Here is a 17,412-nt window from a genome sequence, read left to right as displayed (position 1 = left end):
TTCCTCAATGACATCATCCAAAAACCTATTGTTATTTTCCACATGTATAGCGATGAGTCAATGCTCTCTCTCTCACTTCCACCTTTCTTGACCTCTCCACTATCTGGAAATTATCAGACTGCTTGTCTGACACAGCACTAAATGAGAAGAAATTTCCTCCCAACTAAATTTCAGCGAGATGAAGACCATTTTTTTCATGCTTCATCACAAGCTCTGTTCCCATGTTAGGGCCACCATCCCTCTTTCAGTGAAGATTTTAAACATAGATCCACAATCTGCATTCTCTATTACCCACTCTTCAGTTCCTTCACATGCCTCAATTCTGGCATTCCCCTCCTTAACCCGTCCACTTTGTTGCATTGCTGCCCACTTTCAAAAGTCACCTCAGAACCAACTGCTTGACCTTGTCTCCAGACACCACCACCATTCCTGCAGCCTGGACCCTGCTCATTATCCAATTCCCCTCACCTCCCCAGGAATGTTTCACAGGGTTAAAGAAAGGGCAGGTTTTGTTGTTTGAAGATCTCTGCTGATCAGTGCTCACTGAAAACAAACATGTTCAGTTTGATGAGAACTATTCAGCTTCACTCAATCTAATTGGACTCTCATTGATCAGCTAGTTTATGAAAGAAAGTGAATTGCTGAACTTAAAATAAATATTGCAAAGTCTGTAGATAGGGGTGTGAATAAACACTACACTAAAACACTCATCATCTCCTTCATCTTAATATAAATGCTTGTTTCTGAGTGCTTGTTATAATTCATGTTAATAATTGATGCCAGCCTTCCCTCAGGAGTGCACACTCACTTCTGAGTCAGAGGTCCACTCCAAAGACTTGAGGACCTAATCTTGACGTACACCTCTGCACGGTACTGAGTTAGGAAATTGGAGATGAGGAGGGCTGAAGGCATGAAGAGATTTGAATAAGTGGGCCAAAATTTAACATTTCTGCTGTTTGTGGACCAGGAGGCCTCAAAACACAGGTGAGAGGTGAATGGGCCAGCAGAATTTCAGATGAACTGAAGTTATGGAGGAAGGGGAGGCTGAGCAGGAGAGTATTGGAATAGTCGAGTCTTTGGGTAGTCAATTCTGTCCTCACACGTGTGGACACTACTCATTACAGGTTGGTGGCTTCAGAAGATTTGAGGGTAGGGTTAGAATCACAGAATTCCTACAGTGCAGAAGGAGGCCATTCGACCCATCAAATATGCACCAGCCCTCTGAAAAAGCACCCCACCTTGGCCCAATACCCTCCGCCCTATCCCCCCAACCCTATAACCACATCTAACCTTTGGACACCAAGTTCTGGCAATTTAGCGTGGCCAATCTACCTAACCTGCACATCTTTGGACCGTGGGAGGAAACCGGAGCACCCGGAGGAAACCCACGCAGACACTGGGAGAAGTGCAAATTCTTCAGTCACCCAAGGCCAGAATTGAACCCGGGTTTCTGGCGCTGTGAGGCAACAGTGCTAACGACGACGCCTTGCCACCGATAGGCAAAATGTTTGGCAATAAAAAAATGCCCCAGTGCAAACAGTCAGCTGACTCCTGATCTGGTGAAACTCCGCTTGTAACTAAATGTTCATTTTACTTTTAATCCTTGTTATAAACAGTCTCTGCTATAATGGTGACAAATGGTCCTGTTTTCTTTTGGCAGCGGATTCCACAGATAACTCCGACCTGGAAGATGATATCATCCTGTCCCTGAATGAATGATGCCACCAACTGGATCTTGCGACCTGGCAGGAATCAAGGTCCAGGCATGAGGAATGCCCCCTCGGTGGGGGCAGCAGAGAGTAGCAAGAGTAATTAATGTTATACTTCAGGGGCCGTGAGTTCAGCCCTGACAGGCGCACATGAGGGGGGGGGGGGGAAGAAGCAAAAAAAATTTATCAATCCACATGAAACTTTCCCAACAAACAGTGTTGGGATACAAAGACTGGCCTGCTCCCACGGGCTGTGGAGCTGTGGGATAATTTTGACTCGGTGGCTCAGAGGCAGAGAGATTGTGTAAGATCTGCGTTCAATCCTTAGCTTCACGGGACAGAATGGACAGCAGTTTGTTTTTTTAATTGATTTTCTAAAAGACATTTGTTTACGTGTGTGAGTGTACATATATATATATATATATATATATATATAAAAAGTGGAAGGTTTATAAAAAGAACCATATATAGAGAATGGTCATAATGAAGAGATGGGCCATAATTTTCCACCTTTGATGAAATGGGTAAAATTTATGGATTGAGCTCAGTGCCCAGCTCAATGCATCTCATTACTGCTCGTATTTTAACATTAGAGAGCCTCTCAATCGGTGTTGCTGAATCTAGATTGCGCTTTAGTTGCCGTGGCCTCCTGGGTGTAATAAGTGTTGATAAATTAATCAGGATCCTGAGAGGCAGCGGATATGCGAATAAATGATCGCCTTTAATTGAACTTCCATGTGACGAGTACGTAAATCAATTGTGCCCCAGCATTTCCCACGGCTCAGGGTCAGGCACACCCTCACCTGGATTCAACCTGCTGAAAAAGGAGAGGGATGCTAGACTTGTTCCCTTTTCTACTGCTTGCAGACAACATTGCAGGCCACGTCGCACGTGTGTTAAATGTTGACTGCAATATGCAGCATCTTTCTCATCATCTCAACGTTAGGAGAGGCACTCTGGTGTAGTAACAGGTTGCTGTTAACCTTTCATATCCTGGTCATCTTTATAGCTTCTCTAAATGACAATGCTGGTTAGTGGTCCTTTTTGTAGAATTTAAACCCAGCTCACTTCATACAAAGGGGCAGACTTTCATTCCATCTGTGAGAGCTGACTGGTACCAAATATAAAGGGTCTCTGCTGTAACCTGTACCAGGTTTCATATCCCACCAACCTTGCAGCAGGCAGTCAATGCTATAGAGAAGTCTGTAATATACCTCTATACAAGTGTCTCATATTAATATATAACTGCCTACCCTTATTTCAACAACTGGTGAGTGCAGCCGTTGGTTTACTGATGATAATTATAAATTGATTCTCATTGCAAATCAGGAGAGAGTAACCGATTTCCAGCAAAATTAAAACTGAACATGCTGATATGAGGTGATAGTCTTCTCATGGTACTGGACCTCAGTGGTGTCTCTTGTTTCCTGATCTTACAATTCCTCGCTGTTGTCCCTGGATGTTCTTTTAAGCACATTTCATTCTCTTGTTAACCCTTTCCCACTTCTAGATCAAGACTTTAGCTGTGATTTACTCCACCCAAGTTTCTGAAATCTTGACTTAATGTGCGTAGTTTTTAGATTTAGCTCCTTGTCTGCTTGAGGTTTCTCCACCCCTCCTGTTGTCTGGGAATAGAGCTGAGATGAAGTCTGGTGCTAATCTAAGCAATGAGTGACTGTCATCTACTGAACTCTAGCCAGTACTGTAATTGAGTATTGCGTACAAACAACAATTTAGAGGGGGGTAGAATCTGAGACCTGTCCAATTCTGTTGCAGATTAGCGCAAGTTTGAGTAAGCACCATAAGTATCTGACCTGGACACACTGCCTAGCATCCGTCTCTTCTGTATGTTTAAATAATCATGTATCTTGGGGGTTGGGGAGTGCGGAGATGTGGGGTGCTCGGTGGAACTGACCTTCCATCTGAGGTCTGAATTCTAATCTCTTAGTGCCACTGTTACCTGGCTGTCAGAATCCTACATAAAGTGGATTTTTGAGGGAAGTCTCCATCTTTGTACTGGTGGCGATGGACACATGAGGCTGGTTTAGCGGTCTTGCTTAAGTGACTGATGTGGGTAATGTCACACTGCAGTAGGATAGGTGTCTGCATTTCACCAAATCTATGTGTTCTAATTGGGAATTGTCCATCAGTACTTAATACAGCTCTTTCCAAACCTCCAGGTTCACAATTCAAACAGGAATGAATAAAAGACGGGGCTACTGCCACTGAGGTATCGACAACCAGCACGGTAGCATTGTGGATAGCACAAATGCTTCACAGCTCCAGGGTCCCAGGTTCGATTCCGGCTTGGGTCACTGTCTGTGCGGAGTCTGCACATCCTCCCCGTGTGTGCGTGGGTTTCCTCCGGGTGCTCCGGTTTCCTCCCACAGTCCAAAGATGTGCGGGTTAGGTGGATTGGCCATGCTAAATTGCCCATAGTGTCCAAAATTGCCCTTAGTGTAGGGTGGGGTTACTGGGTTATGGGGATAGGGTGGCGGTGTGGACCTTGGGTAGGGTGCTCTTTCCAAGAGCCGGTGCAGACTCGATGGGCCGAATGGCCTCCTTCTGCACTGTAAATTCTATGATTCTATGAACCAGATAGCAGAGTGTCCACTTGTAGGACATACCTAGGTTTTGAAACCCTTTCTCTGTATGTAAATGATGATGGAGCTTCCTTGGGACTGGGTGACAGGACAGTGTACAGGGAGCTTTACTCTGTTTTTAACCCGTGATGTAACATGGCCTACGAGTGCCTGATGCTGACTCTCAATTCCTGAAGTGGAATATATTCTACACCCCCAGTGCTGTCTTCTGTCTCATGAACTTAAATCTGTCCCCAGGAAAGAAAATATCCCCAATAGATCTCAACACCATAATCATTTGCAATCATCATTGCTCTTAACCTGAGTGGGGTGAGCACGGCACTGACCAGCCTTGCTGCAGACGTACTTCAAATAAATTGCTTTCTGAATCCCATTATGTGGACAATAGCAGCAATGGAACAGGCTCAAAGCAGTGTGTTAAATCTCATATAGTGTACCAATATTGTTTGCGGGTTGTAAGGATCAGGGTTGTAGTGCCACTGAGGCAACTCTTCAAGCACACGGAAACCCTGTTAATAACAAAGGGTTAATTCTTTAATCCTGCTGACAATAGCTGCTGACTATTTGAGCCAAATGGTCCTAATACAGGTATCGGCCACTAAGTGGTGCTAGAATACAGGAAATGCTGGTTGCATGACTGGTACCCGTGCACGTGCTGTCAAGGATGGTGCTTTTTTTAAAGAAACAATTTTGTTATTTTTCCATTTGTTCTTGCTGAACCTGGTCGAGAGGTGCAGAGAAACCTGTGATACTGCCCAGCATTAATGTGGAATGTTAGTGGCAGCACACCTCCACCAGTGGATTTTCAAAGCCCTTTTTTATATATATTAAAAAAGAAAGAAATATGGCCATCTTGTCAGTGAGTGAAAAAAAGATAGCAGAGACTGAGACTGCGTTTACCTTGCCAGAAGTGTAGCAAATCGTTTTTTTTGTGCTGCATCTTGTAATTTACGAGCCTGTAATACGAAGCACAAAAAGGAAACTTGTAAAAAATGATATTAGGCCTTGTACAGAATTTAGCTGAAATATTTTTATTACTGGAAATCAAATGAATAAAAATTACTCAATCACTCCACCCATCTGTTTGTGACTTTGTTTTTTGGCCTTGTGGATTCATGCAGAAACTCTCTATCTCAATCGCGGGATGCCCCAAAGCATTTTGCAGCCAATTCAATACTTTAAGTGTATTTCCTGTTGTAATGTCGGAAACCTGGCAGCCTATATGAATCATAGAATGGGTACGGTACGAGAGGTGACCCTTTGGCCTGTCCTGTCTGTCCCATCCTTCTGCAAGAGCCACTCAATTAGTCCCATTTCTCCATGTTTTCTCTTCAGGTGCCTCTCCAATTTGCTTCCATTCAGGCAGTGCATTTCAGATCCTAACCACTTGCTGTGTGCTGTGTAAAAATAATGTTGTTAATAGCTCTTTTGCCAATCGCCTTGAATCTATGTCCGCTGGTCCTCAATCCTTCTAATGGAAACAATTTGTGTCTTTACCTTTTGTTTAGATACCTTGCCATTTTGAAAACCTCGCTCAATTCGCTCCTTGGCCTTCTCTGAAGTGAAAAATTCTAATACACATCACTGAAGTCCCTTCACCAGAACCATTCTTCAGGTTTTTCTGCATCCTCTCGAAAGTTTGCACATCCTAAAGTGCAGTACCCAGGATTGAACAGTACTCCAATTGAGGCCCGACCAGTGTTAGTAAAAGTTCATCATAACTTGCTTGCATTTCTCGTTTGCCTTTTTTCTCGCCTGCCCTGACACCTTCAACAATTTGTGCACGTTCACCTCGGCTGTGTCTTTCCATGATAAACCTTTGTTTATATTGTCTCCTTGTTCTTCCTAACAAAATATTTCACTCACACTTTTGCATTAAAACTCATCTACCACATAGCACATGATTAACAGTACACCCCTGTATGCTTCACCGTAGTTACATTCTGTACCTTGTGTTGCCCTATTATGTATTTCTTTTATTTCCTTTTCATGTACTTAATGATCTGTTGAGCTGCTCATGGAAAAATACTTTTCACTGTACCTCGGTACATGTGACAATAAACAAAATCCAAATCCAATCTGCCCATTCCGCCAGCCTCCATCCTTTAGAAGTCTATCATCCTCACGGTTCACTACGCTTTCAGATGTTGTCATCTGCAAGTTTTGAAATTGTGCCTTGTGTACCCAGTCCAAGTCACAAATACATATCAAGAAAAGCCACTGTCCTGATCCCTGGGACATTCCATTGTATGCCTTCCCAAAAGTGGCCTGTCATTCAACCAAGTTTATATCCATGCTTCCACTGTCCCTTTCATTCTATGGACTTCATTCCATGTACTTCAATGTTGCTGACGAGCCTGTTAGTTACTTCAAACAAAATAATCATGATATGCCTTTGACAAATCCTTGTTTGCTTTCCTTAGTTTATCCGCACTTGTCCAAGCGACTGTTAATTTTGTCCGAGATTATAATTTCTTAATGAAAGCAAATTATTGAGGATGCTGGAATCTGAAACCAAAGAGAAAATGCTGGAAACTCTCAGCAGGTCTGGCATCATCTGTAGGGAGAGAAAAGAGCTAACGTTTCAAGTCCAAATGCCCCTTTGTCAAAGCTTTGACAAAGGGTCATCTGGACTCGAAACATTAGCTCTTTTTTCTCCCTACAGATGCTGCCAGACCTGCTGAGATTTTCCAGCATTTATCTCTTTGGTTTATCATTTCTTAACCTTTCTGACCACCAAGATTAAACAAATCGGCCTGGAGTGTGGAACAAGAGTGAGACCTAGGGCAGCACGGTGGTACAGTGGTTAGCATTGCTGACTCACGGCGCCGAGGTCCCAGGTTCGATCCTGGCTCTGGGTCACCGTCCGTGTGGAGTTTGCACATTCTCCCCGTGTTAGCATGGGTTTCGACCCACAATCCAAAGGTGTGCAGGGTAGGTGGATTGGCCACGCTAAATTGTCCCTTAATTGGAAAAAATGAATTGGGTACTCTAAAAAAAAATTTTTTTAAGTTTATCTTTACCAAGGAAGAAGATTCTGCCCAAGTACTAATCCAGTATTTCAGCAATGCCTTCCCCTTTTTTAGTCCTTCATCAACTTCGCCCCTCTTATCCTTTTACTATTTATCTGCCTTGAAAATACTTTTGGATTTGTTTTTATGTTGGCTACCTGTCTCTTCTAATGATCTCTCTGCCTCATTCCCTTTTCACTTCCTCTTTGAACCTTCTGTATTCAGCTCGGGTTTTATTTGTGTTATCTACCTGACATCTGTCCTCTGCATCCTTTCTCGGCTTCATCTTGCTTTCTATTTCTTTCATCCCCTGACCTTTCCACCTCTTTGGAATGTATCTTGACATTACCTGAAAAACCTCTTTAAAGGCAATTGTTGATCAACAGTTTTGCCCACCAATCTTTAATTCCAATTTACCTGGACCTGATCCATTCCCACCCCATTAAAATTGTCTGTTCTCTAATTATTTTTACTCTATGTCATAAGGTTTAGGTGAGCTATGGAAAAGGACAAGGAGCAGTTCAATGATCACTGTCCAGAAATGTTCTCCTACTGGCACTTCGTCCACTTGACCCACTTCACTCTCCAGGACCCGATTCAGCAAAAAAATCCTCCGATGTATGGAAACATTGTAATCAAGCAAATTCTCTGGAATACGCTTTTTGCCCTCTCTGCCCCTGCACAGTGTTGCCATCCCAGTCTATGTTAGGATAGTTAAAGTTCCCTATTCACATTACTCTATAATTTTTGCATTTCATCTTCATTGGCTAGTTACTTATAGAATGCACCCAGTAGTGTAATTGTGCCTCTTTCTTTAAAAAAATATATATATTTTATTAAAGTTTTTCGATCAAACAAAAGCAAAAATTTCTCATTTTACAACTTTGTAATAATATATACATTGATCGTTTTTAAAATAAATAATATGCTAACTAACGGCAACTGCCAACAACAAAATAAGAAACAACAGAAATAGTAACTAAAATAGTAACTTCGTAAAATCTAATATAAATAACTAATATATAAACACACACATAAAACCCCTGAGGACCCAAATTAGTCCCCCCTCCCCACACCCCTCCCCCCTGGGTTGCTGCTGCTACCTTTCCTATTTTCCCTTATCGCTCTGCGAGATAGTCGAGGAACGGTTGCAACCGCCTGGTGAACCCTTGAGCCGAACCTCTTAGTGCGTACTTTATCCGCTCCAATTTTATGAACCCTGCCATGTCGTTTATCCAGGCCTCCACGCCCGGGGGTTTAGCTTCTTTCCACATAAGTAGAATCCTTCGCCGGGCTACTAGGGATGCAAAGGCCAAAACATCGGCCTCTCTCGCCTCCTGCATTCCCGGCTCATCTGCAACCCCAAATATAGCCAACCCCCAGCCTGGTTCGACCCGGACCCCCACCACCTTTGAAATCACTTTTGCCACACCCACCCAGAACCCATGCAATACCAGACATGACCAAAACATGTGGGTGTGGTTCGCCGGGATTCCCGCGCATCTCCTGCACCTATCCTCCACTCCAAAAAATCTACTCAGCCTTGCTCCAGTCATATGCGCCCTGTGTAGAACCTTGAATTGTATCAGGCTGAGCCTGGCACACGAGGACGAAGAGTTTACCCTACTTAGGGCATCTGCCCACAGCCCCTCCTCAATCTCTTCCCCCAGCTGCTCCTCCCATTTTCCCTTCAGCTCCTCTACCATCGTCTCTCCCTCGTCTCTCATTTCCCTATATATATCTGACACCCTACCATCACCCACCCATGCCCCCGAAATCACTCTGTCCTGGATCTCTTGCGCCGGGAGCTGCGGAAATTCCCTCACCTGTTGCCTCACAAATGCCCTCACTTGCATATAGCGAAATGCATTCCCAGGTGGCAACCCATATTTTTCTGTCAGTGCTCCCAGACTCGCGAACGTCCCGTCTAAGAACAAGTCCTTCAATTTTGCAATTCCTGCTCGCTGCCAAGATTTAAATCCCCCATCTATCCTTCCCGGGACGAACCTATGGTTGTTCCTTATCAGGGACCACACTGAGGCACCCGTCACTCCCTTATGTCGTCTCCACTGCCCCCAAATTTTCAGAGTTGCTACCACCACTGGGTTTGTGGTGTATTTTTTCGGGGAGAACGGTAACGGTGCCGTCGCCAGTGCTTTTAGGCTAGTTCCCCTACAGGACGCCATCTCCAGTCTTTTCCACGCCGCTCCTTCCCCTTCCCTCATCCACTTACATATCATTGACACGTTGGCGGCCCAATAATAATCACTTAGACTCGGCAGTGCCAGTCCCCCTCTGTCCCTACTGCGCTGTAGGAACCCCCTCTTTACTCTTGGGGTCTTTCCAGCCCACACAAAGCTCATAATACTCTTGTCCACCTTCTTAAAAAAGGCCTTTGTAATCAGTACAGGGAGGCACTGGAACACAAAAAGAAACCTCGGAAGGACCACCATTTTAACCGCCTGCACCCTGCCCGCCAATGACAGGAGCGCCATGTCCCACCTCCTAAAGTCCTCTTCCATCTGCTCTACCAGTTGTGCCAAGTTAAGCTTATGCAAGGTTCCCCAGTTCCTGGCCACCTGGATCCCTAAATACCGGAAATCTCTTATTACCCTCCTCAACGGTAAATCGTCTTCCCCTGCCCTGTTCCCCGGGTGCATCACAAACAGTTCACTCTAAACCATATTCAATTTATATCCTGAAAATTCTCCAAACTCCCCGAGTGTCTGCATTATCTCAGGCATCCCCTCCACTGGGTACGCGACATACAACAACAAATCATCCGCGTATAATGACACCCGATGCTCTTCTCCTCCTCTAAGTACCCCCCTCCACTTCCTAGAGCCCCTCAGCACTATGGCCAATGGCTCAATTGCCAACGCAAACATTAACGGGGACAGGGGACATCCCTGTCTTGTACCCCTATATAGTCGGAAGTGGTCAGATCGTTGCCTATTTGTAATCACACTTGCCACCAGGGCCCTGTACAGGAGCTGAACCCATCTAATGAACCCCTCTCCAAATCCAAATCTCCTCAGTACTTCCCACAGGTAGTCCCACTCCACTCTATCAAATGCTTTCTCTGCATCCATCGCCACCACTATCTCCGCCTCCCCCTCCGGTGGGGGCATCATCATCACCCCCAGCAGCCTCCGTATATTAGCATTCAATTGCCTCCCTTTAACAAACCCCGTTTGATCATCATGCACCACCCCAGGGACACCGTCCTCTATCCTCGTCGCCATCACCTTGGCCAAAAGCTTGGCATCTACGTTCAAGAGGGAAATAGGCCTGTATGACCCGCACTGCAGCGGGTCTTTGTCTCTTTTCAGGATCAGCGATATCGTCGGGGGTAGTATCCCCCTTTCCCTAGCCTCATTAAAGGTTCTCGTCAGAAGTGGGGCCAGCAGGTCCACGTATTTCCTATAGAACTCCACCGGGAACCCATCCGGTCCCGGGGCTTCCCTGCCTGCATGTTCCCAATTCCTTTTACCACCTCAATCTGCGCTCCCAGTCCTGTCATCTCCTGTTCCTCAACCTTCGGGAACTCCAGCTGGTCTAGGAAACGCATCATTCCCTCTTTCCCTTCCGGGGGTTGAGCCTTATATAGCCTCTCGTAAAATACCTTAAACACCCTGTTCACCCTCTCCGCTCCCCGTTCCATCTTTCCCTCCTCGTCTCTAACCCCTCCGATCTCTCTCGCCGCCCCCCTCTTCCCAAGTTGTTGGGCCAGCAGCCGGCTCGCCTTCTCTCCATATTCATACTGCACTCCCTGTGCCTTCCTCCATTGTGCTTCCGCCTTACCCGTGGTCAACAAGTCAAAGTCCGTGTGCAATCTCCGTCTTTCCCTGTATTGCCCTTCATCTGGAGCCTCCGCATATTGCCTATCCACCCTCAAAATCTCCCTCAACAATCTCTCCCTTTCTTTACCCTCTTGTTTCCCCTTATGGACCCTTATGGAGATCAGCTCCCCTCTAACCACCGCCTTCAGCACCTCCCAGACCACTCCCACCTGGACCTCTCCGTCATCATTAATCTCTAGGTACCTTTCAATACATCCCCTCACCCTTACACATACCCCCTCGTCCACCAACAGTCCCATATCTAATCTCCAGAGTGGGCGCTGTTCCTTTTCCTCTCCTACTTCCAGATCTACCCAATGTGGGGCATGATCTGAAATGGCTATAGCCGAATACTCCGTTCCTGCCACCTTCGGGATCAGCGCCCTTCCCAGGACAAAGAAGTCTATCCGGGAGTACACTTTGTGGACATGGGAGAAGAAGGAAAACTCTTTACTCCTTGGCCTAGTAAATCTCCAGGGATCCACTCCTCCCATCTGCTCCATAAAGCCCTTAAGCACCTTGGCCGCTGCCAGCCTCCTCCCGGTCCTAGATCTGGACCGGTCCAGCCCTGGGTCCAGCACCGTGTTGAAGTGTCCCCCCTCCCCCCATTACCAACTTTCCCATCTCCAGGTCTGGGATGCGCCCCAACATACGCTTCATAAAGTTCGCGTCATCCCAGTTCGGGGCATATACATTCACCAGCACCACCGCCTCACCTTGCAATCTGCCACTCACCATCACGTATCTACCCCCACTGTCCGCCACTATGGTCTTCACCTCAAACAATACCCGTTTCCCCACCAGTATTGCCACCCCTCTATTTTTTGCATCCAAGCCCGAGTGGAATACCTGTCCCACCCATCCTTTTCTTAATCTGACCTGATCCGCCAGTTTCAGGTGCGTCTCCTGAAGCATGACCACGTCTGCCTTTAGCTTCTTTAGGTGCGCAAGTACCCTTGCCCTCTTAATCGGCCCATTCAACCCTCTCACGTTCCACGTGATCAACCGAGTTGGGGGGCTCTTTACCCCCCTCCCCCTCGTCGACTAGCCATCCCCTTTTTTAGACCAGCTCCTCACCCGGTTCCCACGCACCCGCTTATCCCCCCGACGGCGCCCTCCCGTCCCGACCATCCCATCCCGTAACAGCTCCCCCTTCCCCTTAGCAGCAGCAGCCCAGTTAACCCCCCCCCCCCCCCCCGCTAGATCCCTCTCTAGCTTAGTTGCTCCCCCCATATTGCTTCCGGAAGTCAGCAAACTCTGGCTGACCTCGGCTTCCCCCGTTTATCCTTAGCCTCCCATCATGTGAGGCCCCCTCCTTCCTGCGTCCCCTTTTCCCGCCACAATTTCCATAGCGCGGGAACAAAGCCCGCGCTTCCCTCTCGGCCCCGCCCCTGATGGCGCAGCTCCCTCTCTCCTTCCCCCTCCCCTTCCCCACCGGCGCCAACATTTCTTCGTGTGTCCCCCCTTCGAGGGGAAAGAGAATTTTCCCCCATCTGATTCACAGTCCCTTGCCACCACCTCACTATTTCATTTCAAACACACTTTCTCCAATCTAGTCCAACTTCTCCTCTTCAATAAATGTCCACGCCTCCTCTGCCGTCTCGAAGTAGTGGTGTTTACCCTGGTATGTAACCCACAGTCTTGCCGGCTGCAACATTCTGAACTTCACTTTCCTCTTGTGGAGCACCGCCTTGGCCCGATTGAAACTCGCCCTCCTCGCCACCTCCGCACTCCAATCCTGATACACGCGGATCACCGCGTTCTCCCACCTGCTGCTCCGTGTCTTTTTCGCCCATCTCAGGACCATCTCCCTGTCCTTGTAGCGGTGGAACTTCACCACTATTGCTCGAGGTATTTCTCCTGCCTTTGGTCTTCTCACGAGGACTCGATACGCTCCCTCCACTTCCAGGGGGCCCGTCGGGGCCTCAGCTCCCATTAAGGTATGGAGCATCGTGCTCACATACGCCCCAACGTCCGCTCCCTCTGCCCCTTCGGGAAGACCCAAGATTCTTAAGTTCTTCCTCCTCGAGCTATTTTCCAGGGCTTCCAGTCTCTCCATACACCTCTTATGCATTGCCTCGTGCGTCTCCGTCTTCACCACCAAGCCCTGTATCTCGTCCTCATTTTCGGCAGCTTTTGCCTTCACTCCATGGAGCTCCATCTCTTGGGTCTTCTGCGCCTCCTTTAACCCCTCAATCGCCTGCAGCATCGGCGCCAGCACCTCCTTCTTGAGCTCCTCCACACATCGCCGGAGGAACTCCTGCTGTTCCAGGCCCCATACCAACTGGCCTCCCTCCGCCGCCATCTTGCTTCTCACTTCCCTTCTTTGCCGCTGCTCCAGAGGATCCTCCGCAATCTGGCCACTATTATCTCTTCTGTCCATTCACATCCGGGGGGGACTCCCTTCTATGTCGCCTCACAGTGGGTTTGGCCTTCGAAAATTGCCGTTGGGGCTCCCGATAAGAGCCCAAAAGTCCGTTAAAACGGGAGGTGCCGAAACGTGCGACTTAGCTGGTCATCGCCGCACCCGGAAGTCTTGTGCCTCTTTCTTAACTCTAAATAAATTCTGCCCTTGATCCGTCAACCAAATCTCCTCTGTTCTGTAACACTTTAAATGAATACTGCCAATCTTCCTTCTTTCTTTCCTATTGCGCACTGCAAGTTTCTCCACAAACAGCAACTTAAAAAAATTATTTTAGAGGATGTGTGCATCGCTGGCTGGGCTAGCATTGTTGCCCATCTCTAACTGACATTTCAGAGGGCAGTTATGGGTCAACCACATTGCTGTGGGTCTGGAGTCGCACAATTGTAGATTTTCCTTCCTTAAAGGACATTAGCGAACAAGATGGGTTTTTGCATTGCTTGATGGTGAGTTTCTCATTTTGTTTAATGCAGTGAATACTTTTAAATAAATTTAGAGTACCCAATTCATTTTTTTCCAATTAAGGGGCAATTTAGCCTGGCCAATCCACCTACCCTGTACAGCTTTGGGTTGTGGGGGCGAAACCCACGCAAACACGGGGAGAATGTGCAAACTCCATGCGGACAGTGACCTAGAGCCGGGATTGAACCTGGGACCTCGGTGCCGTGAGGCAGCAGTGCTATCCACTGAGCCACCGTGCTGCCTCCTAATGCTGTGAATACTTATGGAACATGCCTTGCTGCCTCCTGAGGAGTCTCCTCCATTATGGCAGGCAGCACACTATTGGATGCTTAGACACCTGTTTTGTGGCTGTGAAATGGGTGTCAGTTCATTCCTAAACTCTTGACTCTTTACGACACATCTGCATTCTCTCTCTCAGCCTGATCAGTGTAGTTTTCAGGACAAACCCGTATCGAATTTGCAGCTTTTTCTGAGCCTTGCTCCTCTCGTACTGATTTGTTTTTAAAACCCAATCCAACTGCTTGTGCATCTTTCTCTGTTTGAGTTATAAATAAAGGGAAGGCGAGCCACCATACAAGCATTCAGGATCAGAGAGTTCCCATCACAAGGGGCGTGAGGCATATTAAACACCAAAGAAAGCTTGGGTGTGCAAAACTCAGTGAATATTGTGACAGCCTTGACCCAGAAGCAGTACAGTAAGGAAAATGGAATTTCTTTCAAATGTCTGTGGGATCTGCAATTATTTTTTAAAATATTTGAAGACATTTAAAGAGTTTGCATCAATTGTAAAGGGATAGGTTTAATTTTCTTGGATAATGACAAATACTGGCCTGTGTGACCTGATGACCCCTAACCTGAAAACAGCACAAGCAAGAAGGGAGTTAGGGGCAGCATGGTGGCGCAATGGTTAGTACTGGGACTATGGCGCTGAGGACCCGGGTTCAAATCCCGCCCTGGGTCACTGTCACTGTCCGTGTGGCGTTTGCATTCTCCCCGTGTCTGCCTGGGTTTCACCCCCACAACCCAAAAGATGTGCTGGTTAGGTGGATTGGCCACGCTAAATTATCCCTTAATTGGAAAAAAAATAATTGGGTACTCTAAATTTAGAAAAGAAGGAAGTTAGGACCCGAAGCAGGGCACCTGGCAGGTGTGCTGCAGACAAAGGAAGGCTATAAGCAAAGGAGCTAGAGGATGAGGATAATCAGCTCACAGATGCAGACACACAGAGAAAGCAGACAGACAGAAAGAGTAAGACTGAGGAGAAGAAGCAAATTGCAGGAAGAGGCCAGTATTTTGGTTTGTCAGAAAAGGAGACAGGAGCTCTTGGAGGTATTGTGTGAGCTGGCCATAAAGGTCTAAAATCTTGAAAGCTGTGTCAATAGATTGGAGATGCTTAAAAACAGAGTGTTTTTCCCAGCAACAGCTAAACCACAAAGCAGAATGCTATTAGTCGGTCAGCTGAAGAGGAACTTTGGAAAGCAACACCATCAGGACTGTCATGACCCATGAGAGAGAGGGTTCATGGAAGCGTGCCTTGCTGATGATAATCGTACATGTGAAATTCAATGGTGAAAATTGTCATCGGTTAGGACTCCTGACCTCTACATGAATAAAGAGCAGTCAATTGTAAAACTCTTAACTTCATACTGCCATATTTGTATGGGGACTGAGGTGAATGCTTGTCGTTGTGTAAGATGTATATTTGTCGTATTGATTATTTAAAGTGAAGTTTACCTTTTTATTTGATAAATTATTCGTTCATGACGGGGGAGCGTGGTGGAGAGTGGATCAGGTTGGTGGAGTCGTCCTGCAGGGATTATAGTTTTAAGGCCCTGGTGATGGCCCCATTTCCGTTAGCCTCGGGGAGATATACAGGGAGTCCGGTGGTGGAGTCGACTATTAGGATAAGGAACAAGTTAGGGCAGCACGGTTGCCCAGTGGTTAGCATTGCTGCCTCACAGCGCTGAGGTCCCAGCTCTGGGTCACTGTCCCTGTGGAGTTTGCACATTCTCACCTGTTTGTGAGGGTTTCGCTCCCACAAATGTGCAGGGTAGGTGGATTGGTCACGCAAAATTGTCCCTTAATTGGAAAAAAAGAATTGGGTACTCTTAAATTTTAAAAAAAGGATATGGAACAAGTTGAGGCATTTTAAGTTGGATAAAACTTCAGTGTTGATGACACTGGGAACCGCAGGTTTAAGACGGAAGGGAAAGTGGGGCTGGAGCGGTTTATGGATATGATCTCGGAGGGGGATTTGCTGGACAGGGCAAGTTGCGGGAAAGGTTTGAGTTACCATGGGGAAGTGGGTTTTGCTATAGGCAGGTGCAGGACTACCGGAGTACATGTTATTAGAGCAGCTGCTGCTCCCTGATGATTTGGGGGAGGGCAGGATTGGGGATACCTACGGGTGATTGGGGGAGCAGGGCAAGGCAAAGGTGGGGAGGAGGTGTTAGCGGGGAAAATAGGTTAGGGACTCTGGTGTGAGGTGATGCGGCGGGTGAACTCAACCCCCTCCTGTGGGAGGATGGGCTTGATTCAGTTCAAAGTGGTGCACAGGGCTCGGATGAGGGGTAACATGTGTGTGAGAAGTATGGACAGCGGCCAGAAAATCATGCTCACATGTTTTGGGGCTGCAAGAGGTTGGAGGGTTTTTAGGAGGCGGGATTTGGGACATTATCCAGGATATTAGGGGCCGAGGTCAGGCCGGACCCAATGGTGGCGATCTTTGTGGTCTCGGAGGAGCGGGGGCTCCTGGAGGGGAAGGGTGCCGATGTTGTGGCCTTTGCCTCTCTGACAGCTCGGCGAGGGGTCCTGTTGAATTGGAGGTCGGAAACGCCACGGGGGGTGGTGGCCTGGCTGGGGAATTTGAATGACTTTCTCCGGCTGGAGAAGTTCGCTCTGAGGGGGTCAGTAGAGGGCTTTGAAGTGTGGTGGAGTGTGTTCATGACTTTATTCGAGGTGCAGGTAGGGGTTGAAAGTGGATGTTTGGTTGTATTGTGTGTTTTGTTGAAATTGTGTATGTTTGGAATAAAATATCTTTTAATAAAATGTTAAAAACTGAATAAAAATATTTTCAACAAAAAAACATTTGTCTTCATAGCCATTTATCAAAGGCAGCTAATCCTTTAATAAAACATTTGAGCTGTCAATCAAACTGTGAACTTACATTCCCACCATCCCGCAGTGATAAATTTGCCAAGTATAAATGATAATCGCACTCGGGGCTATGTCAACAAACTGCTTGAACAGATTTTTTTCCAACCTTCACAAACCCGGACAGGCAGATTGTTTAGAGTTTTTAAAGTGCTGGCCATTTAAATGGCAAAACAGTTCTACCGTCTTGAACCGCTCAGTATTTACATC

General features: G+C 46.9%; 1 protein-coding gene across 5 annotated transcripts in view; it reads left to right on the top strand.

Annotated features, from left to right (window-relative positions):
* The window catches only part of LOC140388239 (DDB1- and CUL4-associated factor 1-like), a 187,334-nt gene extending 170,245 nt beyond the window's left edge, over positions 1-17,089 (top strand). For 3 of the 5 annotated variants that reach the window (XM_072472072.1, XM_072472073.1, XM_072472071.1), the window contains one exon: positions 15,467-17,089. In XM_072472072.1, coding sequence (XP_072328173.1) covers positions 15,467-15,558 — 92 coding nt within the window. In that variant the 3' untranslated portion in view covers positions 15,559-17,089. Of the gene's footprint in view, positions 1-1,660; positions 5,388-5,820; positions 6,391-15,466 lie in introns of those variants that run through there. The other 2 variants (XM_072472075.1, XM_072472074.1) reach the window with 2 other exon arrangements.
* Positions 17,090-17,412: the final 323 nt, after the last annotated feature.

This window comes from Scyliorhinus torazame, chromosome 13 (assembly GCF_047496885.1).
Source record: "Scyliorhinus torazame isolate Kashiwa2021f chromosome 13, sScyTor2.1, whole genome shotgun sequence".
Classification (NCBI taxonomy): Eukaryota; Metazoa; Chordata; class Chondrichthyes; order Carcharhiniformes; family Scyliorhinidae; genus Scyliorhinus; species Scyliorhinus torazame.
Note: the sequence above shows the minus strand (reverse complement) of the source record. Positions and strands in the feature narration are given on the sequence as shown.